The following is a 25,048-nucleotide window of genomic DNA, read 5'->3' on the forward strand; positions in this document are numbered from 1 at the left end:
CAACTCAGTACCTAGAACTGAATCCACAAACGCATGAAGTACAATGACCAGCTCTTAGGTGCCTTACTGCAGTTCTTAATTAGGCATCTAAGTTTCCCTGTGTAGGGTATCCAAAGAGTATGATGGGGCACCTTGGGAAGAAATTTGCAAACCAGCACCCTAGGGCAGAAGACAGATGTCTAGATAGATGTGTTAAATGGGAGTGTTTTATTGCATTACTGACCCCAGGCCTCGGTACTTCGCTCTGAAAGAGACCTGCTTTGGTCCCATTGGGATTCACCTCCCTGAGTCCCTCCTGGAGATTAATCTGTGTTCAGCCATTTTCATTCAAAACACACTCCAAGAAAGCTGTGCTTTCCTTTCTTCCTCTTTTCCATCTTTCCCTTCAAACAGTTTCTCAGGAGTTCAATCACCTACTCCAGAGAAGGAAGATCTCAGTTCCTACACTCACACATAGCTCTGTAAGCCATTTAACTATCAGAACATACTTGGGAGAAAGACTCTTTTTCAAAGCTGCTAAATTAGTGTGAGAAGAAAGAATGTGGTCTTATGGTCCAGTGGTTAGAGAACGCTTGGGGGAAAAGACAGCCAACAATTCCTATCAATGCTTTGGCCACCTTGTTGTTCAACCCTGTTAACATGACAGTAGTTCTTACAATGCCCCACTGCAAACATTTCGGCGCATAGGGAATATGTCTAATAGAAATAGAGGCATTTATGGATTTCACCTGGGTCCAAACCTAAAAGCTACTGAGCAGACTTTGAGGGTCTAAGTTTTGAACTCCAGACAGCTAGGCGCACTTCAACACTGAAATACGTGTGTCGAAAGACAAGCCGTCGGGGAAAAAGACCGGCCTGGCTAAACAGAGAGCTAGTGTTGCGACTTAGGGAAAAAAAGAGGATTTATGGCCTTTGGAAGGAAGGGCAGGCCACTCGAGAGGACTACAAAGAGGTAGTAAAGCTATGTAGGGAAAAAATCAGGAGGGCCAAAGCCCAGTTAGAACTAAACCTGGCTTCTGTTGTCAAGGACAACAAAAAAAGTTTCTATAAATATATTAGCAATAAAAAGAGGACTAAGGATAATCTCTGTCCTCTAGTAGATGGGGCCGGTAACATAGTGACCAAGGATGAGGAAAAGGCTGAGGTACTTAATGCCGCCTTTGCCTCAGTCTTCAGCAGTAGGACCAGTTGTTCCCCGAGTAGCCAGACCCCTGAGCTAGAAGACAAGGACGGGGAGCAGAATGAAGCCCCTGTAATCCAAAGGGAAATGGTGAGGGACCTGCTTCAGCACCTGGAGGTGCACAAACCTATAGGGTCAGATGGGATCCACCCAAGGGTACTGAAGGAGCTAGCAGAAGTGCTCACCAGGCCACTTTGCAGCATTTGCGAGCAGTCCTGGCTAACTGGGGAGGTCCCAGCTGACTGGAGGTTGCCAAATGTGACATCCATCCACAAGAAGGGCCGGAAGGAGGATCCAGGGAACTACAGGCCAGTCAGTCTGACCTCAGTGCCTGGGAAGGTCATGAAACAGATCATCCTCAGTGCCATTACATCGCACATGCAGGAGAACAGGGTGATCAGGCCCAGTCAGCATGGGTTTGTGAAAGGCAGGTCATGCCTGACAAACTTGATCTCCGTCTATGATAAGGTGAACCACTTAGTGGATGAGGGAAAAGCTGTGGATGTTATCTATCTGGATTTTTGCAAAGCTTTTGACACCGCTTCCCACAGCATTCTCCTGGAGAAACTGGCTGCGCGTGGCCTGGACAGGTGTACTCCTTGCTGGGTAAAAAACTGGCTGGATGGCCGTGCCTAGAGAGTGGTGGTGAATGGAGTTAAATCCAGTTGGTGTCCAGTCACAAGTGGTGTCCCCCAGGTCTCGGTGCTGGGGCTAGTTTAATATCTTTATCAGTGACCTGGATGAGGGGATCGAATGCACCCTCAGTAAGTTCGCAGATGACACTAAGCTAGGTGGGTGTGTTGATCTGCTTGAGGGTAGGTTGGCTCTGCAGAGGGATCTGGACAGACTGGACTGATAGGCCGATGCCAATGGTATGAGGTTCAAGAAGGCCAAGTGCCGGGTCCTGCACCTGGGTCACAACAACCCCATGCAGCGCTACAGCTGGAGCAGAGTGCCTCAAAAGCTGCCTGGCAGAAAAGGACCTGGGGGTGTTGGTGCACAGCCAGCTGAATATGAGACAGCAGTGTGCCCAGGTGGCCGAGAAAGCCAACAGCATCCTGGCCTGTATCAGGAATAGTGTGGTGAGCCGGACTAGGGAAGTGATCATCCCCCTGTACTCGGCACTGGTGAGGCCTCACCTCGAGTACTGCATTCAGTTTTGGGCCCCTCACTACAAGAAGGACATTGAGGTGTTGGAGCGTGTTCAGAGAAGGGCTATGAAGCTGGTGAGGGGTCTGGAGGACAAATTTTATGAGGAACGACTGAGGGAACTGGGGTTATTTAGCCTGGAGAAGAGGAGGCTGAGAGGAGACCTTATCACAGTATCACAGTATCACAGTATGCTAGGGATCGGAAGGGACCTCAAAAGATCATCTAGTCCAATCCCCCTGTCGGAGCAGGAACACCTAGATGAGGTTGCACAGGAAGGCGTCCAGGCGAGTTTTGAATGTCTCCAGAGAAGGAGACTCCACAACCTCCCTGGGCAGCCTGTTCCAGTGCTCTGTCACCCTCACTGAGAAGTTTCTTCTCAAATTTAAGTGGAACCTCTTGTGTTCCAGCTTGAATCCATTACCCCTTGTCCTATCATTGGTTGCTACTGAGAAGAGCCTGGCTCCATCCTCATGACATTCCTCCTTTATATATTTATAAACGCTAATAAGATCACCCCTCAGTCTCCTCTTCTCCAAACTAAAGAGACCCAGCTCCCTCAGTCTTTCCTCATAAGGGAGATGCTCCACTCCCGTAATCATCTTAGTTGCCCTAAGCTGGACTTTCTCCAGCAGCTCTCTGACCTTCTTGAACTGAGGGGCCCAGAACTGGACACAATATTCCAGATGCGGTCTCACCAGGGCAGAGTAGAGGGGAAGGAGGACCTCTCTCGATCTGCTAACCACCCCCCTTCTAATACAGCCCAGGATGCCATTGGCCTTCTTGGCCACAAGGGCACAGTGCTGGCTCATGGTCATCCTGCTGTCCACCAGTACCCCCAGGTCCCTTTCCTCTACACTGCTCTCTAACAGGTAGCTCCCCATCCTATACTGGAACCTGGGGTTGTTTCTGCCCAGATGTAGGACCCTACACTTTCCCTTGTTGTATTTCATTAAGTTATTCCCTGCCCAAATCTCCAGCCTGTCCAAGTCTCTCTGGATGGCAGCACAGCCCTCTGGCGTGTCAGCCACTCCTCCTAGCTTAGTGTCATCAGCAAACTTGCTGATAGTACACTCAATTCCCTCATCTAAATCATTGATGAATATATTGAATAATATGGGCCCCAGTACCGACCCTTGAGGCACTCCACTGGTTACCGGCCTCCAACTGGACTCTGCCCCATTGACTACGACTCTCTGGCTTCTCTCCTTCAGCCAGTTCGCAGTCCACCTAATTATCCAATCATCCAGTCCACACTTCCTCAGTTTAGCCATGAGGATGCTGTGGGAGACCGTGTCAAATGCTTTACTGAAGTCAAGGTAGACCACATCTACCGCTCTGCCATCATCCATCCACCTCGTTATTTCCTCATAAAAGGCTATGAGGTTGGTCAAGCATGACTTCCCCTTGGAAAAGCCATGCTGACTGCCCCTAATAACCCTCTTATCCTTGATATGCCTTGAGAGGGCACCAAAGATAAGCTGTTCCATCAGTTTCCCAGGGATGGAGGTGAGGCTGACCGGTCTATAGTTACCCGGGTCCTCCTTCTTGCCCTTTTTGAAGACTGGAGTGACATTTGCTTTCCTCCAGTCCTCAGGCACCTCGCCCGTTTCCCAAGACTTGGTAAAGATGGTGGAGAGTGGTCCAGCAATGACTTCAGACAGCTCCTTCAGCACCTGCGGGTGCATCCCATCTGGACCCATGGATTTATGGATGTCCAGGTTGCTTAACTGGTCTCTGACCCAGTCCTCATCAACTAAGGCAAACTCATCCATTGACTTGACTTCATCTTCATCTGGGGTCTCAGCAGAACAGGACTCCTCAGGACAGCCCCCGACAGAGTAGACAGAGACAAAGAAGGCATTCAGTAGTTCTGCCTTCTCTGTATCTTCTGTCACCAGGGCACCCACCCCATTCAGTAGTGGGCCTACATTGCCTCTGGTGTTAGTTTTATCTGCAATGTATTTGAAAAAGCTCTTCCTGTTGTCCTTGACCCCTCTTGCCAGGTTTAACTCTAAGGAGGCCTTAGCTTTCCTAGTTGCCTCTCTACATCCCCTGACAGCAGCCCTGTACTCTTCCCAAGTGGTCAGCCCCTCCTTCCATGATCTATAAACTCTCTTCTTCCACTTGAGCTTGCCAAGCAGTTCCCTGTTTAGCCACACAGGTCTCCTGGCTCCCTTCCTTGACTTCCTACGTGTCGGGATGCTCTGATCTTGAGCTTATCACCCTCTACAACTACCTGAAAGGAGGTTGTAGAGAGGTGGGGGCTGACCTCTTCTCCCTGGTGACAAGTGATAGGACGAGAGGAAATGGGTTTAAGTTATGTCAGGGGAGGTTTAGATTGAATATTAGGAAACACTTTTTCACTAAAAGGGTTATTAAACATTGGAATAGGCTGCCCAGGGAGGTGGTGGATTCACCATCCCTCGAGGTGTTTAAAAAAAGAGTAGATGTGGTACTTAGGGACATGGTTTAGAAGTGTTTTTTGTCAGGGTAGGTTAATGGTTGGACTTGATGATCTTAAAGGTCCCTTCCAACCTCATCAATTCTATGATTCTATGATCTAGCCTAACTCTCTTTTACTAGAAATAAAAGACAACGGGAGAAAATGTTTTCAGCTTGCATACTTTGCGAAACAGCATAACAATAATGTCTTCATAAAGGCAGAACCATGAATCTTGATGAGTCTTAACTCAGTTCAGCCAAGGTCTGTGCAGGTATCCATACAGAGATCATTGCAGAGATCAGGACTTCAAACTAGTCATTCCCAGAGCTAAAAGGGGAAAAATTGTATCTTTATTTTTTCTTAAATTGAACAATGGTATCTTAAATCCAAACTAATTGTGCGGGAGATACAAAGAGAACTTTACTACCTGAAATATCTATTAATTTTTTAGACTGACTGGCTTTTACTCAAAAAGGGTTATTTATATCATGCCATTGACCCCAAAAGTAAAATGTTGGTAAGGCATGCTACTCAGATCTTCAGTTATCTCCTACGTGAAGACATGAAAGTTCTGTATAGTCTACACCCTGACACTGTAAATTGAAAAACCATTAAAATTAGGATGAACAGGTCACAAAGATGGTGTTTTTAAAAATTAAAAGTTCCTTTTCAAAGAAAATGTAATAATAATAATCATTAATGGCATACTAAGCCTATTTATTGTATTGTTACTAGGAAAATTGTTAGAGACATGCTAGTGATGCAATCTTGTAGATTAACTCTGCTCGTATGAATCTAGCTTCCCTATACTTGACTTCAGTGGACATATTCCAAATTCACATATTTGAAAATGCTCATGAAATTCTTTGAGTAACATTTTGGTATTAAGAAGACTTATAAACTTAAACTTACAAAGGACATCATATATATCAAGACATAGGTTAATTCTGGTTCTATGTAATAAATTCTAAATTCAGAAACAATTTCTGAACTCAGGCTAGAGGAACCAGAGTTTGAGCTCATATTCCTCAAGACTTGAGAACAAAGTGTAAACACTTTGAGCCATCATAGTGGTAGTTCAAAGCCACTTACTCTGCTTTAAAGCCCATAATAAGAACACAGATATAGCAGAAACCTGAAGCTTTTTATCTTCTCATACTTCTTAGGAGGCTGGGCTTTTCCAGCAATACTAACAAATGCAGTGTTTAATTTTCTATATAACAAGGAACACTGACGAGTGATACAAGTCGACAGAATATAGATTATTGGCTTATATTTTGAGAAGACAAGTGCAGGGGAAAATGAATATAGTAATGTTTCACTCTGAAGAAAACGTGATATCAGCAGATAGAGTGGTGGGATTTTATTAGAGCAAATGCTAATTAATTACCACAAACAGTCTTCTATAATTATACCCCATAGTATTCCTGCCAAATTTCTACAATGTTCTTATTACTATTATGCTAAGATAGCTGTCCTTTAAAAATATTTTAGTGTACTGATTCTTTAAAGAGAAATTAATGTTACATTAAATTAAACAAGGCTGACTTGTGTTTTTATTTTACACCTGTAAGGACAGTAAAGATTTAAGGTAAGACCCTTAAATCATCATTACCACTTTAGCAAACTACAGGAAACACAATGTTACTTAAATCTCAACAAAGCTGTCATGCACTTTCTGGTATTACCCATTCAATCACTGCTAGTTCAGTGATCTTGTACGTAAAAATTAACTTATCTCCAATCCAGCCAGTCTCATTGTTTGATTCAGTGAGGGATGCAACAATCAAATTGCTTGTAATATCACAATCCATCACTATACGTGCAAATTTGATGACACAGTCACTGAACTGGGGTCTTAATAAAATCAAACATGAGAAGCAGGCTAAACAGAGGTCTAATAAGGATCTCACTGAGAAAAAAAACAACACAGTTGTACCCATTAATTAAATGTCTTGTATAAAAGCAGTGGGGACATGTTCTTGTTTTCACTGGTCAAATCTCCAAGGACAATATTTGGCCAAAGAATTAGAATAATCAAAAAGATTAAGACCCCAGCACAGAAAAGCAGGTAAATAAAAACTCAGTTACAAGCACATGATTAACCCTAATGAAGACATGTGAATTATACACATGTTAAACTCAGGGTTACACTCAAGTGAAGGATAAACTTGAACCTGTTTTCTGAAATTATTGATATTGAAACCTGATTGTAAAATCAACAAAAAGAATTTTGGTTTGTCTTACCTTGCCTGGTACCTGTCTTATTACAAAAGGGTCTATGTTTCAGTTTTCATAACGATAAAAATCCAAATCCAATGCAAGTCTTTCTACTCAGAGGGCAAAAACGTGACTCAAGACTACAGCGCACCTTCTGCAAAAGAATTATCTGCACTGAAGGAACATCAAGCCCAAGCGTGATTTAAAAGCAGTCAAAGAAGAAACAGGATCTTGATAAATAAAAGTTAGTAACTAGTCTTTTCCCACCCATACACACATATATGAGTATCAAAAACACACGATATAGCTGTTAACAGGAATCCGCCAACGCTCTGTCCTTGTCACTGATGGAAATTGAAATATATCTGTCTTGCCATTCAGCTATTCTCTAAATTTAGAGATGAACAAATTTGGTTAAATTTGGATCAGATCACTTTCTGACTCACATTATCCTGCAAGTTAGCAATCCTTCGCACGTCACATAAAAAAGGCCACTAAATGTAATACATAATCTCTTGCCTTTTTGAGGCAGTGCACGTAGTCAAAGCAAGGAATACAAAAATGTATTGTTAAACAACAGGAAACCCATACAAACAATTCTGACATAAACAGCAGAACAGTGCTTATGTGTTGAAATATGCATTCAGAGAGCCAAATCTTTAACTAGTGGAAACTCACAGAACTCTGTCATTTTGAGCACAACTCTCTAGATTCCTAGGCAGCAAGGGTCTGCCCTTCCATACAGGAATATCTCCACAGAGAGATTTATTTTTTTTTCCTCTCTCTCTCTCGCATACACAAAGACTTTTAATTGCTTATTGTGTAGCAATTTAACTTGAATTTTTATAAAATGGCTATGATGTGAAGAAAACATAACAACTAAACCCTAACATCAATAAGTGCTAATAAATATTAATATAACATAAGCACCACTTTTATTGCAATGTGAAACCAGTTTATTATCCACAGATGAAATCAAATTGCTGCCTTTATTACTGTCAGGAATGACTTCTAAGATATTTCTATTTACTACTTGAGTATTCATCAGCACTCTGTATTTACAGCATCTAGTCTCTCTCTCTCCTCCTCTTTCCCCCCTCTCCCCTCATTTATACATAAAATAATTTAAAAGCAGTATTTTCTGGTACAGTTTTCCAATTAATTTAAATATAGACATGGATGCACATTATGAGATTAGTAGCAGACCAATTGCCAAATCCTGATACAGTTATAACACCAACAGAAAATTTTATCATGCTTGTATTTGCAATATGAACATTGAAAGAAGATAAATACAGAGTTTGCGGTCTGGTATCAAACACAAATTCCTTCAAATTATTCAACTACCCCACAGACTCTGTGGATAATGAAAAAACTCCACCTTTTGACGATAAATAGAACTAAGACGTTTGGCGATATTCCAAAGCCTTTCATTTCCTAAAGTGGTGCCTTTTATTAAAGTAACAGTAGATGTAGAATAAGTGGATGTTTTTATGCATCCTGTAATTTAGAAAACCTAAGAGATGATTTCCCCACCCCCAAAGTTGATCATCTTTCATTATTGCAAACTGCACTTTAAGTTTGAATCACACAGCCCTCAAATTTTCTATCCATCCCCTCGCATTCTTGCTCCCCCATTTTAAATAGAACTAACTTGAAAATTCTGACATTTTCAAGAATGCTTGCCTGGTAATTTCCGTGAGGCACAGACAGCCTCCAATTACAATGAAATAGCTACAGTGTATTACCATTTTTAGAGCATTCTTTGGTTTTCTGAAGTGAATCAAAGCTCTGCATGGGAGCTACTCTGATTAGTGTCAAAACAATAATGTGCTATAAACTCTCAGCATTAGAACAAGGGACTCAGAACTTTGTTTACATGGAGGATATATAACCACGTACAAAAATATCACAGAAATTTCCATAAGGGGACTGTCTATATATTCCTATATTTATGACTTTACTTATTAGGAAGTTAAAATAGCTCCCAAGGAAAGGCATGAAATTCAGTCAAATGCATTCCCCTCCTTTAACCTGGTCTCTTTTGTTTGGTTTTCTACATACAGACCAATTAATTACTTCTGGCTATAAGGATCTAGATATACCAACAGGCTGAGAGCTCTGTCATTATTCTGCAGTAGCAGGAATCATTGACAAAACAGAAGTAGTTTTGGTTCATTTCCTTCCGCTCCTGTTTCTGGGTAGAGACTCTTCCCAGCCACTTGCAGGACAAAAACCTATTCTATAAACAGTGAGGTAGCACATCCATACCTACATACCACTTCACATGAACCTGCCAGAGGGGATGTTTAGTGACACAAAGGTTGCAGAGGACAGAACCACAGTACGGTCTCCAAATCTGCAACTTGCTATTGTTTCCTGGTCATTTAAGTTCTTGCAGCATGGTGTTTCTTTGCCAGTCCACACAGAAACAAATTTGGAAAGGTTTCTCCTAGATTCTTACAACAAAGTGTCTGACAGTCAGTGTGAATCCACTTCTGCTTATCCTTTCCTGCTGAATACTCCACTGCCTTCACTGGAAATTTTTGGCTATGTAAGGAATACCATGTTGGGCCTAATCAGGTTTTATTCAGTTGCTGAGAGTCTTTATTCAGTCTTTGATACCAGTGAGTGTTTGACCCTATTGTAGACCAAATGAAAATGCAGATTGAGAAAAGCAGAAATCCACGCACTTTAGATGTATTGACCATATACGTACGTCTGGGACATTTAAAAGGAAGCCATTTATAATCAGGAAGCATAAGAGCTTATTCTGACTCTGACATTTAAATATCCCATCAACAGCAACCAGCATTGCAAAACGGTTTAATTAACCTGAAAGGATGTAATTTTATGCTATTTAGCAAGAAATACAAATTTTAAAGTGCTTTTACGCAGTATATATCAGAGTAGTGAGGCCAAATCCTGCTCTTAGCTACCCATATTTAAATACGGAGTAAATTCATGTACCTCCCTTAATAAACCTGCAACTGAGAGGGTGTAAATACAAGCAGAACCTGTCACATATACTCTATAATCCATTTCCTAAAATTACCATGCTCTTTACAACATTCTAATGGTAAAGTTAAAAGTTAGTAAAGCCTCGATGACAGAATGGATCACTGGATGGTGTGGGGGACTGTGAACCCTTGGGGTTCCCCCTCTCCTTGTCTTTTTCTTTATTATTATTTTTCATTTAATTTGGCTGAGCCACCTCTCCTCTTCCACATTTACAAATATGTCCTGAAGACAACTTGCCTTGAAGCTATCAAAGGATGATCCAGGAGACTGAATATGCTATATTAAATCCTTTGAGGTACAAACCTAAAAGAATCCAATGTCTTTGTCCTACTCATACTCACAGTGTCGCTGACATCCTTCTAAAAACCTGAGAGGTGTGGTCCACTGGATGAAATGTAGGGCTGTCATGGATGAATCTGGGCTCTCTCCTGCTGTGTGACCCCAGAAGTCACTTCATCTCTCTGCTCTCTGATTGCCCCACAAATTTTGTCTTGCCTGCTTGCATTACATGCTCTTTAGCAGACACTCCCTCCAACAGGTAATGCCTTCAGTGTCTGCCATGGAGACCAAACAAGATGGCTCGAGTAGTTAATATGCTAATAAGACTGTACCTCAAGTCTCTGCTCTATAAGGACATCTGTGTGTCCCCAGGCAAGACCCTTGGGCCCAGGTACCACAAGCAGAATTTCCAATAGGATTTAGGAAGGAGAATACTTCAGAGTATCTCAGTCTCTAACTCTGCCTGTCGTAATGTCTGCAAAGTTTTGATGCAAAATTCCGTATCTATGCTACTGTTCTTCACAGCAGCTCAAGTGGGATCCCAGAGAGGATTTTGGTCCTTAGGAGCTCTCCACAAATTCCTCTAACAATGTCTAGTAGAACCATAATCCAGAATTCCTCTATCTACAATAACTATGGTTTATGAACCCATGGGCATGACAGCATGGGCAGTACCACATCCATCTCATCCTTGGGCCTGCCTGTTCAAAATTTTCCTGCCACAGGCTTTCTGTGTAGTTCTCTCCTGTACAGTTACTTCTAATAGAATACTGTTACTACACCAAGTTGCCCTCACAAACTGGCAGAAGTAGACAGCTCAGAGTGCTAATTTGGCCCCGGCAGGAGACCCAGCCACCATTTCACATTTGAGGAGATTGTGAAAAACAGCACAATTTGGGGAAGGTCAGTAGGAGCTGTCACCCACACAGAGCAATCATTGCTCTGTTCCTCCAGGAGAGACACCCAGAAACCAGCAGAGTGCCAGGTAAAATGAAGCTCAAGTAAGCCCTCAACAAAACTCTTCAATAGCTTGAAATTCATGAGCTATTACTGATCAACTCATACCTGGAGAAAGATATAAATGGTGTGACAGCAAGACCAGAAGCCATGGACTCCAGACACGCAACAATTTTGCTGGTACATTACAGGCAGTCTGATACACTTCTGATGCCAACAAGACATCCAACAAGGTCTTCCTGTAGATTGCCAAAATGACCGTGGTTGTCATAATCCATAAAGCAATGCCTTCATTTTTCCCCTCCCCTAGACCTAGGCAGAGCCTCTGGATCTTTTGTCCTTCCCTGTGCTCACTACTTATAATTTCTGCCTGCGTCTTGGCACTGAGATCAATGTGGATGGTAAAGACTGAGCAGCAGATCAAGAAGTAAGTATGAGGCAGATGGGTACAGAGCTATGGCAAAAGCTAAAAGGGGCCATAGCATGCTTCAAGGACTTGTGGGACAGTTCTTGTTCCCAAGGATGCCGCCTGCAGCATGGACATGTCTCAGGCATTCTCAAACTGACCTGAAAGGCCAGTAGTGTGGCTGCCAACACAGGGATCCTGCTTAAGGCAACCCTTGAGAGCTTCCTGTGAAAAAGCATAAATGGATCCTTTATTTTTCGGTTTTCCAACAGCACATGTGAAATAATAGCACCTTAATCATAATAACTCCATATTGTGAGGATAAATTAACTATTGCCATGTACTTAGACGCTGTGGTAACATGGATCATAGAAAAAAGCTATATATAGCCACATAACCAATACAGATAAATATATCTATAAATAAAACCTCTAAGTACTACTGCAATACAAATTATAAATAAAAGCCAAAAAGACTTAGTCATACATGCAGGTGGATTTCCAATTATGGAGGAAGCAGTTTTACAGAGAGCAGAGTGGAGCACATTAAGTGGGATGGTGAAGAGAAAGGTAATAAATCATTCTACAAATAAATTATTCTGAAAAATGGCCATCACAGGCAGAGGTATGTTCTTAAACTTCTGGAATACGTTTTTTTCTAGTAAATTGAATATACAGATAGCTAAGAAGTATATACGAGCATCCTCCTACAGGTATAAAACCACTTTTTCCTGAATAAAAATGGATACCCATATAGCCTGCTCAATCTAAACATGGATACAAGCACTTCTTCGAGCTGTGGAGTTAATGAAGCATTTGTGGAGAACAGTTTACTATCTTGCCAAGAATTTATAGCACTATAAATCCTCATACCATATTTTACTTTGAAATAACCTCCCTGTACAGACAAGCCCCAGGACGCAACAGCACATGTGCATGGGGAAACTTGCCAAATTTTTCTCCAGCTGACCCAGGGAATACACGTGTGGGAAGGAAAGCACAGAGAGGAGTAAGAGGCAGATCTTATGCTTTTGCTTGTGGAGTCCTGATGGACAGGGAGTCAGTGCCTTGCTAAGATGTTTTCTAAGAGCCGCATAGAGTAATAGGGGACAGAGCATCACACCAGGATCACAGACAAGAGACAGTTCTTTTATTACAGCAGTATCCAAATGTTCCTGCACCTAATATCTACTTTGTACTTTAGAAGCCTCTGGGACTTATAGTAGGTGACCTGTGCACATACAGCACATGACATGTATATACAGAGAATACTGTTTATGTTGACAAAGCAAGAGCCAGTTCTGGCAGCACTCTCACTCCAGGGTCACAGAATCACACAATCACAGAATCACAGAATTTTCAGAGTTGGAAGGGACCTCTAGAGATCATCTAGTCCAACTCCCCTGCTAAAGCAGGATTGCCTAGAGCACATTACTCAGGACTGCATCCAGGTGGGTCTTGAAAATCTCCAGGGAAGGGGACTCCACAACCCCCCTGGGCAGCCTGTTCCAGTGCTGTCACCCTTACCGTAAAGAAGTTTTTCCGTGAATTTGAATGGAACTTCCTGTGTACTAACTTGTGCCCGTTACCCCTTGTCCTGTTACTTGGAACCATTGAAAAGAGCCTGGCTCCATCCTCCTTCAACCCACCTTTTAGATACTTGTACACCATAATAAGGTCTCCCCTCAGCCTTCTCCAGACTAAAGAGTCCCAGCTCTCTCAGCCTTTCCTCATAAGGCAGATGCTCCAAGCCCTTAATCATCTTAGTTGCCCTTTGCTGGACTCGCTCCAGCAGTTCCCTGTCCCTCTTGAACTGTGGAGCCCAAAACTGGACACAGTATTCCAGTTGTGGCCTCACCAGTGCAGAGTAGAGGGGGAGAATGACCTCCCTCGACCTACTGGCCACACTCTTCCCTATGCAGCCCAGGATTCCATTGGCCTTTTTGGCAACAAGGGCACATTGCTGGGCCATGGATAATTTACTGTCTACCACGACCCCCAGATCCTTCTCCTCCAAGCTACTTCCCAGCAGGTCGGCCCCTAACCTGTACTGGTGCCTAGCATTCTTCCTCCCCAGGTGCAGGACCTTGCACTTGCTTTTGTTGAACCTCATTAGGTTCTTCTCTGCCCAGCTCTCCAGCCTGTCCAGGTCACGCTGGATGGCGGCACGGCCCTCTGGGGTGTCAGCCACCCCACCCAGTTTGGTATCATCAGCAAACTTGCTGAGGGTCATGGGTAAGTTTAAAGCCAGCAATGCCACGCTGCATGGAGATAGCTAAGCTACCTGCAAACATCACCTCTCTGGAACTAGAGAAGTGGAGCTGCCTAAGAGGCAAAGGTTACCTTGAGCAGTACCCTGGGTACTGCTCCCAGGACACCGACTACCTCTGCAGAGCCACTCTGTGCCACCTTTCTGTGGAGCAATTTTGTGTGTCTGTATCACGGTGCTTCATGGCCCAGGGCACATATGCCCTTCCAGTGCTTTTTTCTTTCACTGCAGCTCCTGAAAAGCAGCCGAGTGGTCTGACAGCTGTATTCCCCCCTCTTTGCTTGTTCTCCCAATAGCTGACTGATCCAACTGTCTTTCAAATGGCCAAAAGGCTTTCCGCTTTCCCCAAACTAGGTTCTGGGACGCCTGCTGGCCCTCAGTTTTGCTATTTAGAAGAGAATGAGGAGGTAGCAGAGGGGCATTTTCTTTACCCAGTACATTGTTCCAGCACAGCAGATGGGACTTTGTCCTTCAGCAAAGCTACCTCAGATCCTGCTTTTAGTCAGGAAATGGTGTCTAGGATAGGAAATAGCAAATACCACACAAATGCAATTGCAATAAAAAATGTAATTTGAAAGGTTTATATTAAAATCTCTTTATACTGAGAGTACTTTGTAGGTACAGGCATGCTGATATCCTACAACTCTAGGGCTCTATCTGTAGCTCTAGGGCATTCTCTATACAGAACAGCAATAGCTATTCTCTGAAGGCAAAGCATTCCTAGCGTTTATACAGCATATGCCAGCAAAATTCAGCTTATGCCAGCAAAATTCTGCTTCTGCCAACATAACTTGCTCCAGATCATCCAAATGAAGCTCTAAGCTTCATTTTTCTAAGTGGGAGAAAGAACTATACTCATGACATCCCTGCACGTACACTTTCATCAATGTAACTCCATCAGTCATGTCTTCATACACTGAAAGGCTGCCAAGGAATAGTGTAGATGTAGCACTAGTTTCTGAAGCTCATGACTTCCAATGCTTACAGACTTCAATCTTTGTTAGTACTGCAACATTTCCTGCTTCTAATAAAACATGGTAAATATCTAAACAATCCCCTAGTATCTGTTATGCATGTATTTATTTAGATACTTTTTTTCAATGCAGATATGGCTTCCATTACAGTCAACAACTTTTCAAAATCACTTTAAGAATCTGCTGGGTAAACAACAGCATAAAATGAAAGTGCTGACACACAGCTGCCCAAATGAAAATTATGTAACAAACTTACATTTAATCCTATCTACATTTGAAAGTTCTGTGTTTAGATTATAGTGTTTGATGCCCTATTTTTTCTGCTGAGTTTAATTTAGCATTTCATTCTTCCTGCTAGATACTACTTGAGATGACCATATACACATCCTGATCCCCTTAAACGCTTTCGAGCAGAAACCACTGTTCAGAAACTCATAACATTACATTTCATGCCCTTGCCCTTTCCCTCACTTTGCAGATGCAGAGGAATAGGCTACGCTACACCAGTAATCTCATTTACTACTATCAGCTTGCCACCTTAACCCAGTTTGCAGAAGGCTGTCATTATCCTCCATCTCACAAACTTCATACATTTCAGCAGAAAAAAATACTTTTCTAAGCTGTTACAATGCCACAAAAAAAAAAGAAGAAGAGAAAGTAACTGCTTATTAATAAATGTCAAAATGAAATTTCCCTCCAACACTACAGTGTTAGTAGCTAAGGTGTTACTGCTATTGATTTGTAATCACCACTCCAGGAACAATCAAGAATACTGAGCATGAAGCAAGAACAGATTTTTTTTTTTCATTAGACCAGAAAAAGAAACCTTGCAAACCAAATTTAATTTGGGTAAAGGAATGATAATTAATACACAATCCAGCACTAAGTTTCCTGGCAGCTTAGGGCCAAAGGTCAGCTTGCATTTTTTTACATTTACAATTCAATATTTCTAATTGTTTTTATCCATGCCTGCTGACTATTCTCAAAAGATGTAACAACTATAGTCCTCTGCTTCAGAAACTTGCCATTGATCAGCTTCTTCTTCCATAAATTACTAACATAATCAGAGATATTAAATTACAAAACTACAGCTATTGAGAACTTGCAATGTGCAGACATTTCTAAAAAACACTGGATCTCTTCCTCTAGCAAAACCAAGGCAAACCCCAAATGCTAGATAACATTCCCATGCTATTTAAAAAACAGCAATATTCTGCTTAAAATGAAGCTGTTCTTTGTGAGAAAAGTTGTAATGCCAGGGCAAGTACTGTTTCAGGTTTGAGAGAACATACAACAGAAACATGTGCACGAACATCAGTGCTTTGCTCCAGCAGGCTGCAATACACTGCTGACTGCAGCACGTCTGGAGACACGGAAGGTGGAAGTGGGACCACCTTTGAAAAGGTAAATGGGAAGCACTATGGATAATTCAACAGCACACCAGTTTATCAGATTGGAAAGTCTTTTCTTCTAACAACAGTTGCAGAAGTTACAAGTTTGCAGTCAGCTGTTCTGACCTGTAGCGTTCTCCAGCACCTGGGACTGTTATTTCACCATTCAGACTAAATAGATTAAATGTTATTTCAAGCTTCTTTCTTCACTGTTTTGATTCTTTTCTTCCTATGGCTCCTTACAGTGACTGTAAAAGATAGTCCTTCACAAAACGATAGACCATTGAAATATCGCAACTTTATCATTTATATGTTTATCATTTATATAGTTATTCTCCAGGATTCTAAGAAATACCTACTGGAATAGCTTCAAGTATCTTTTCAATAAAGTATAAACAACACCTTCAATAAAGGAAATTACCCAGCATGAATACAGAATGGAGATTCAAAATCAAATTCCTCACACAGCTACTTTAGTGCAACAGCTAAAGACAATGCCATTTCTCCAGAAAAAGTGACAGGATGATTTGGTTCCCAGAGTGGTTGCATGTGTTTTCCCATTTTTTAGCAGATGAAGTTGGTGAGGGTCATTGCCTCTCTGGTGTTTAGAAAGGGGCTTCCTGAGTATTAAAAAGCCTCACACATTCATTATAACCTTGATTTACAAATGTATTCAGATTCAGTTCTTCTTTCCTGAGTATGAGATTCACATCCTGAGCTTGTGAAGGGGAATTAAGGTACAAAAACCAGACTACCACAGCCTCTATGTGCAGAAAGTAGAAGACAAATCCACATTTCCAATGTTAGCAATCGTAGTTTACATCCTCTTCTCCAAAGTTTTAGGAAGGCTTTGTCACTTTATTCACATTTTAACTTCATTAGCATAATTCCCCTCTCCTGACACACACCATGTCTGGAGTAAAAACTTCTCTTTTGTGCCTGTTAATGGACTGCCCAAAACAATGTGTCTGGCAAACAGTACCCCTTCCTTTTTTGCCCTCCTTCAACTAATTCAATCCATTTATTTCCTATTTAGACTACTTTGAACGTAAGCATTAAACATATATATATATATATATATATATAAACGGCTGGACCTGGAAGCAACAGCCTGCCAGCATGCCTGGTCCCCTACAATTTCTGCTTTTGCTCCCTCTGCCTAAGTGAAGGAAGGTACCTGCAGCACACCACAGAGACTTGAAATGACAGCACAGCCAGGAGACCCTCTACCACCATCCCCCAAGCAATATCTAAGCTCACAACGTGGCAATCGCCATTTCTTGACATATACCTTGTTTTTAAGAACCGCTTCTTAATTAGAAAAGTAGCCACAAAAGGTGGGCAACTGGAGGCAAGCGACAAGAGGTATCCATCTCCCCTCTGCTCAGCGTAGCTCTCTTTGATCAGGGCCCACGTCCTCTCCGCGCTATCAGAGGCGAGAGGACTTGCCTGTCCCGCAAACCCGCCGGGCACCCGCAGCCTCGCGCTTCAGCCCCCCTCCCCGCTGCCCTGCCCGCTCTGCACTTCCTCTACCACGGGCGGGGCTGGGGAGTCCCCGTACCCCCAAGAGGGCAAACCCCCACACTCCCTGTGGGGCGGAGGGTCCCTATAGCACCAGAGGGAGAATCCCTCCCCCTTCCACTCCCCGTACCCCCAGGGCACTTGGAAGGAGGGACAGGTCCCCCTTCCCCTCCATCTCCCCTACCCCTGACACCACCACCACCACCACCACCACCACCCCGCCCCGCCCCGCCCCGCCCCGCCCCGTCGGGGCACCGGCCCCGCCCCTCCCGCCCCCCGCGGCGGCGGCGGAGCCCGCAGCGCGCCGGCCCCCGCCCTCCTTCCCTCTCGCCATCCCTCCCTCCCTCCGTCCCCGTCCCCGTGTCCCCCCCCCCCGCCGTTACCTGGGCGTTGGAGCCGAGCTCGGGCGGCCGGCGGGCGCCGACCGGCTTGGCCGTGGTCTGCAAGTTGATGGGGGCGCTCTGCGGGGGCTCCATGCCCGCGGCGCTGCAGCCCAGCCCGCCGTTGATGTGCGCCGTCACCATCGCGATGGGAGCCTTGGCCGGCAGGACGGAGATGGCCAGGCTCTGCCCGGGGCTGCCGCTGGGGCTCCCGCCGCCTCCGCCGGGTGCCTTGAGGAGAGCCGGAACGCCGCCGGGTTTGGCGCTGCCGCTGGCGCCGCTGCCCACCAGCACGGCCGCGGGGCAGCTCCGCACCGTCAGCTTCTGCCGAGAGAGAGAAGCGGCATCGTCAGCCGCCGGGCTGCAGCCGGACCGCCGGACACACACACCCCCCGGCCCCCGCCGCCGCTCGGACCCCCGGCCGAGCTCCGCGGCTGGAGCTGCGCTGCCCTGCCCTGCCCTGCCCTGCCAGGCTCGGCTCGACCCTGCCAACGCGGATCTGGGTTTATTGCCTTTTACGGTTTTTCTCCTCGGAAAGGACAGGCGGGAGGGAAGGGGAAAGGGAAAGGCTGGGCTTCCCCTGCTCGCTCGGCAACTCGCGGTTTCACTCGGGGTTTGCAAAGTCTGGGGTTTTTTTTGCCTTTGGTATCTGTTTATGCCCGGAACTAATGATCCCGGTATAGGTCTAGATAATACTGCAGCTTTAATTAATAATAAAAGGCCTTTAGAGGTAAACAATGTTTTCAACTTTCTCTTCCATTAGTCTGAAAACCTACACGTGCTCGCCTCACCCCAGCGCTTGCTTCTCGTATTCCTTCACCCAGACTTACTTTGGAGTCATTTTTTTGTTTCACCTTTAACTTTTTTTTTTCTCACAACCTTCCACTATTTTTCCAGTGGTTTGTTTTGGGTTGATTTTTTTGTTTGTTTCAAGCTAACTTTTCTCCATAGCATCCATTTCAACTTGCAGTTCTCTGATTTTCTTAACAGTTATGCTTTTAAATTGCTCCAGAGTGGCTATTCTGTTATCTGTAATAGGAATACATCGATTACGACCTATTTACAGTATCTCTTACAAGACTTGTATCTGAGACTTCTATAGGCACTGTGAATGCCAGTGTCTGCATAAAATTCTCACTTTTGAAAAGAAAAAAAACTTATAAAGTCGTAGCACTTTACCTCAGAAGCTGTTCTTATAGGTGGAAAAAAATATCCTGGTTTAAGCCTCTTTTGATACTCTGAAGCATTAAACATCTCATTTTTACAAGAGTTGCCATCAAAGGTACTGAATCCTACAAAGACTTCTGTCCATGTTTAACTTTACTTGCTGACTGGTCCTATCGGCTTCCATGCAATTGCATCATCTAATGCCTACGTAGCCTTTCAGGAAACTGCTGCCTGTCTAGGTCTGCTGCTGTACTATTAAAGTCATTAAGAATTCTGTTGTCAACTTCACTTGTTTAAAATACAGTGTGTGCATATATAAAGTCACAGCCATGCTTAGTTCTTTCTAGAATCAAGGCTGAAAATCTTACTTCTGGGCATAAAGTAGAAGCCTTGTAGTACAAAACTAACTGACTCTTAAGAAAATACTTTCCTTCTTACCTTTAAACCCTTTATACACTTTAAGGCTGTAAAGCCTTACTTGTCAACTATGTTTGCGCTAGGAATTGTAGTTCTTGTGTTAATATGAAATAGCAAGCATGCAGTTTATCAGAGATACCTGCTCCATATTTTAATATAAAGAAATTACGCTTTTAATGTTGGCATTATTCTAGTAACCACGACTTCATATAAATTGTTTTAAGCTTTGGTCATTTTTGCCTTTACCTTTCATTTTCCGTTATCCTAACAGTCACCCCAAGGAAGCATAGGCATTATTTTCCTTCAACTATGCTGTTGCATGTCATAGATGTCTTGAAGAGGAAAGAACTTTTCTTTCAGTACAGAGATACACCTGTCTCTTAGTTTAAAAGCACTCAAGTGAAAGCCAAGAAGCTCAGGTGCCTTTTATGTAGGTGCAAGAAGTTGCTTATGACAAAATTCTATAAAACTACTATTTCTCTGTTTTGTTGTAGTACAATTTTCCGCTGGTGTTCCTTGTACTGGTATTTTGCTACAGATGCAAAATGACTGCATGTAGGAGAGCTGAACACTACCTCTCCCCAACTCTACTGAAAACCTCCTTGCGCAGCATCTTATTAACCTGTACAATAATACAAAGCTTTCAGATCGAGTTCAGCTTTGTGACAGTATTTTTGGTTTGATTTCTGCCATGTGAAAAGCTCCAAAAGCTCACAGACTGTCAGAAAATGCTGTACTTGGTTACAGTGCTATAAATCCATTACCTAACTGGAGTTAGTCCAGGACTGAAATCCTAGCTCTGATGCAGGCAACCAGAGGTTTGCTGCTGACTTCAATAACACCAGGGTTTCTTTTTTTGCTGCACTAAGAGCGTTCATGATCCCTGATAGGTCACTGTATTGAAATATATTTTAATATCTGTCCTCAGAAATGTCAATATTTTGATTACTGAATGAAAAACTTCATACAGAAATACTGTTACTGTACTGATTTCAGATTTTCACTTAAATAAAATTTCTAATATGTAATATTCTAATGGTATTAATACAGCTTTACTTTTGTCTCAGGTGGTTCATAAACAGAAACATCCAAGTAAACAAAACTTCATGATTCCATACCATACTTGGTAGCTGGGTAGAAAAGGCAAGTAAATAAGCAGAAGTAGATTGACTTTCCTGACGCAATTCAATAGCAAGTAATTGCTTTTTATCTTGTTCCAAAGGAGGGAATCATACCAAGAATTATAAAAGCAGCAAATGCTGCAAACAAACAAACAAACAAACAACAAATTTCACTACTCAAACTACCATCCAACCCATTTCCACTGTTCTATATGCACAGTGAGTTTCATGTATCTTTGTATGTGATGTGTTAGTATTTTTCTAATAAACTGAGAAAGCTGTCTATTCAGATGTATGTGACCAAAAAAAGCTAAGGAAATAAGGGTTACTGCTTGTTTCAGTCTAATTTGAGATCAATATTAAATGCTTTTAAAATTCAACATTCATCTCCTAATGGAAAACTTTCATGTATGTTTAGGTTTGGGGGGCTTTTCTAAGTACATACAGGAAAAAAAAATGTGTCCCTGTGATAGGCTTGCCAGGACCAGTTGGTCCACGCCAGTCACCTTCCTAGGGAACAATGCTATGTTAAATTTATTTAAATAACTGCAAATTTTAGAAACGAAATATGGAAGCATATACAAAGGATCAGGTGCTCAAGATTAGTTTCCAAAAAAGAGTTACAGAAAGAATGTCTGTTTGGGGAAACGGAGCTACAGTACCTCTCCTGTGTCTCATTTATTAATTTTCCGAAAATGTGCTTACCAAAACTTCAAAAACATCCTCCTTCATCAGACTACATCAGTAGGAGACAAGCTATTATGCAGTTTTTCTTTGTAATGACCATTTTTATTTTATACCCCCATGAAAATACTGATAAAAGAGTGTTGGCAGAAATAAAGATTACGATATGAGAGATTAAAAAAATCCTCAACAAAACCTACATCTGCTGTATTCTATTTCTGCCAGATTAATTAAAAAAATACTCTTGGTTTTTAAAGAAAGAGAAAATCTGCATTTTGAGAATCAGTCAGCATAACATATTCTCTGACACTTTTGGAATGATGAATAATAAGAAACTAAGCAAGCTTTGGACACTGCAGCTGAAAATGTGCTGATATAATGGAAGAGCCAAAAGAGGAAAAAAAAAATATTGGCTTTAAATGCTGGAAAGCAGGTCACTGCTTCTCATCCACAGCATAACAGTCCTCACAATACACCAATTTTGAAGCAGCGCCTTTTCAATAGCAACACAACTTTCATTTTCACTGCAGGATGCCACAGGCAAACCGGAGTTTGAAATATGTATGCCGGTCACATGCAAACACACTACAATGTGCTGGAAAGCTGCCGCTTGTTTATGGTTTCCCATCTTGTACGTGGCACGGTCTCAACTATTCAAAGCAGAGCTAATATTTTTTCCATATGTATCAAAATAACTCTGGCCTTTCTATTTATTTGTACATGTAAGCCCTCTCCCCACCCTCTCCTTTCTGACAGGGTCTGTGCTGTAAAGGTTTCCAGATGAGAAGGCAACCAGGCAACAGTCTTAGCATCCCTACTAGCGGTTACTCAAATGCTACTACTTCCACCATCATGTACCACAAATCATTCTGTTTAGTGAATAAAGAAATGGAAGGAGCAAAGGGAGAAAGGATTTGAAAGCAGCTGTGCTGTTGTGATACACACACTGAGCAATACAGTACACGTACGCACATACACGTGCGCACAGACTCCAGCCAGATTTTGCACGGACAGCATCACTTTTAGTGTAATGTTTCGGTTCCTTCATCCATTTCGGTTCCTTCCTTCATTTACTCTGTTGCAGCTTACATCACATCTTCAAATCCTTACCGATCTGATGTCAAGTTTACTTCATACATACATCTCAAACAAGAATATGGTCATATTCTACAATGAGGGAATACTCCGCTACTGGCTGTTCTTTGCCACGGCAGTGATTTAAAACAGATGCATGACTCTCAACAAACCTTCACGTTTTCGTAGTAAAATATGAGACCCGTTTAAAAAGGGACCTAAAATTCACTGTCCATCACATTTATATTTTAACACCTACATGCTGTAGATAGAGACATCAGTCCATTAATCTTTCTAGAACGATGCTCTCCTGACAAAGCAGTTTCGCTGTGAAAAACTGCAATTGTTTTCAGAGCAATATCAGTTCTTTACCTAAGTGTCTCCATGGCTAAGAGAAAACATTTGGCATAACCCTGAGAGTTTATTTAGCTTGCAGAAGACTAGCAATCCACTTTCAAACCAAAATGATTGCTTGTCAATTAATAATTTAACATTCAGTACTAATCTAAGGCCCTGCATGCAAAACAGCTGAACAGACTTCTCCAGCAATGAGGGCCATGACCTCTGTTCTTTTACTCAATTGTCACAATAAAATTCTCTTGAATAACAAAACATTTAATATTCAAAGAGTGACAACACACAAATGCACTGTGGACAGGCCACCAGCTATGGCACTTTAGTATAGTCTTTTAGGATTTGGGCATAATCCTATGAATTTCCATGTATTTCTCATGTATTTCCAAGATGCTACTTATATACACGGCTGATCCTGCCTGATCTGTGCCTTAAGTCACGAACCAACCACCTGCATAACTTCTCACACTGAAACAGAAATGAGCAGGGCTTCGGCTGAGCATACATGTGTACAAATACATGGGTACCCACGGCAGTTTGGTGGATGTTTATGGAAGCGATAGGCTCCGTAGTCTGTATTTTACCCCCGGACTCCCATAAGAAATGCTTCCCTTTGCATACAACCCTTGAGCACCAAGTTGCCAGTGCCCAGAGAAGACATTAAAACATGTTTCCATACAACCAAGGACGCAGACACTTGCATGGAAAAGTTTTATGCACTGCTTCTGGAACACAGCATTTTGATGTAATGGTGTTCAAGATGTGCAACCGAGGAGGAGCGTTTTTAAGGAAGGCTGGGGTAGTCCCTCCTGCCAGTATCTCGGTAAATGACCTGTCAGTTTGATGCAAGCGCTCTCCCTGCGACGCCGAAGCTGGGGCGGGGGGAAGGGATGGGGAGAAAGGAGGGGAGGGAGGAGAAATTGCTTGACAGAAGTATTTTTAATGACCTCCAGGGAGGGGTCACCGCGGCGCGGCATGATGTGCGGTACCCGGGGGCAGGAAGCCTTCCTCCCTCCTCCTCTTTCTCCGTCTCCTCCTACTCCAGGCCGGCGCTGCACGGAGTGGATACTCCCTCGCCTGCTCCGTGCAGCAGCACACCACCACCACCCCCCGCCTTCTCCTAAAGGAAGCTCCCAAAAGCGCAATTCATAAAAGAGGAGGTAGTGACTGCCCGACTAGGTGGAACTCGGGCGTTAGTTTTTGTCAGGAGGATTAAAAAAATAGCTGAAGAAAATCTGGGACTCGATCGAAAGAGCCTTTCCAGGGGCGCACTTTCAGCCGAAGGAGGCTGAGTGTGAAACACGGGTAGGGAGGTTTTACGTATGCTGAAGTACAGTGTCAGCATTCTTATTTTTTTTAAAGGCTTCTTTTGTCTGTTGGTTTCTTCTTTTTCTCTTTTTTTTTTTTTTTAACAACTTCCTGCCTGCCTGTCATTAGAAGTAAGAATGTATTCCTTTCTATCAGATCTCAGTTAATTAGCCATCGCTGCAGCAGGCTCAAGGATTTAAATTCAAAGTGAAACTCATTCTAATCAAAACTGCAGCAAACTGGGGGTTTTGTTTGACTTTAACCTGAAAGTCAGTTATTGTACCACTGATGTACATACCACATTACCAGCTGAGTGCTTTCAGCATCCCTCTATCAGTGTGAAATATTTAATCGGCACAAGGATCCAATCAGCACAGCAGAGGGGAATCTAGTGTGTGCATTAATTTACTTTCAGTTGAAAAGCAGTAAAGCAGGTCAGAAACATATAACCTTCTCCCTTCCCCCCTCCTCTTTCCCCTCCCAAACAAATACACAGCACATCAGAAGAGTTTTGGCGGCGGGGGAGGGAATGAAAGCCACCCTGTATGACTCCAGATTGGAGAGTCAGACAATGAATTAGTCGTTCCTGCCAAAGAATGACAAACACTGCCTGGAACAGAAGAGGGGAACAACCCCTCCCTCTAAACATACCCCCCAAAATCACCTCTCAAATTAATTACGTTGGGTAATTGTTTGTTTTTTAATCTTTGACTCTTTTTAAGCTAGAAAGA

The 25,048-nt window shown here is 42.9% G+C and overlaps 1 protein-coding gene across 4 annotated transcripts in view; it reads right to left on the minus strand.

Moving 5' to 3' along the window:
- The window catches only part of PHF21B (PHD finger protein 21B), a gene marked incomplete at its 3' end in the record, with an annotated part of 176,550 nt that overhangs the window by 55,571 nt on the left and 95,931 nt on the right, over positions 1-25,048 (minus strand). For 2 of the 4 annotated variants that reach the window (XM_082498543.1, XM_082498542.1), the window contains one exon: positions 18,196-18,516. The exons of the other annotated variants lie outside the window; for them this stretch is intronic. In XM_082498543.1, the coding sequence (XP_082354669.1) occupies positions 18,196-18,516 (321 nt within the window). The remainder of the gene's footprint in view (positions 1-18,195; positions 18,517-25,048) is intronic. 4 annotated transcript variants of the gene reach the window in all.

Source organism: Vanellus vanellus, assembly GCF_965231255.1.
Source record: "Vanellus vanellus genome assembly, chromosome: 1".
Classification (NCBI taxonomy): domain Eukaryota; kingdom Metazoa; phylum Chordata; class Aves; order Charadriiformes; family Charadriidae; genus Vanellus; species Vanellus vanellus.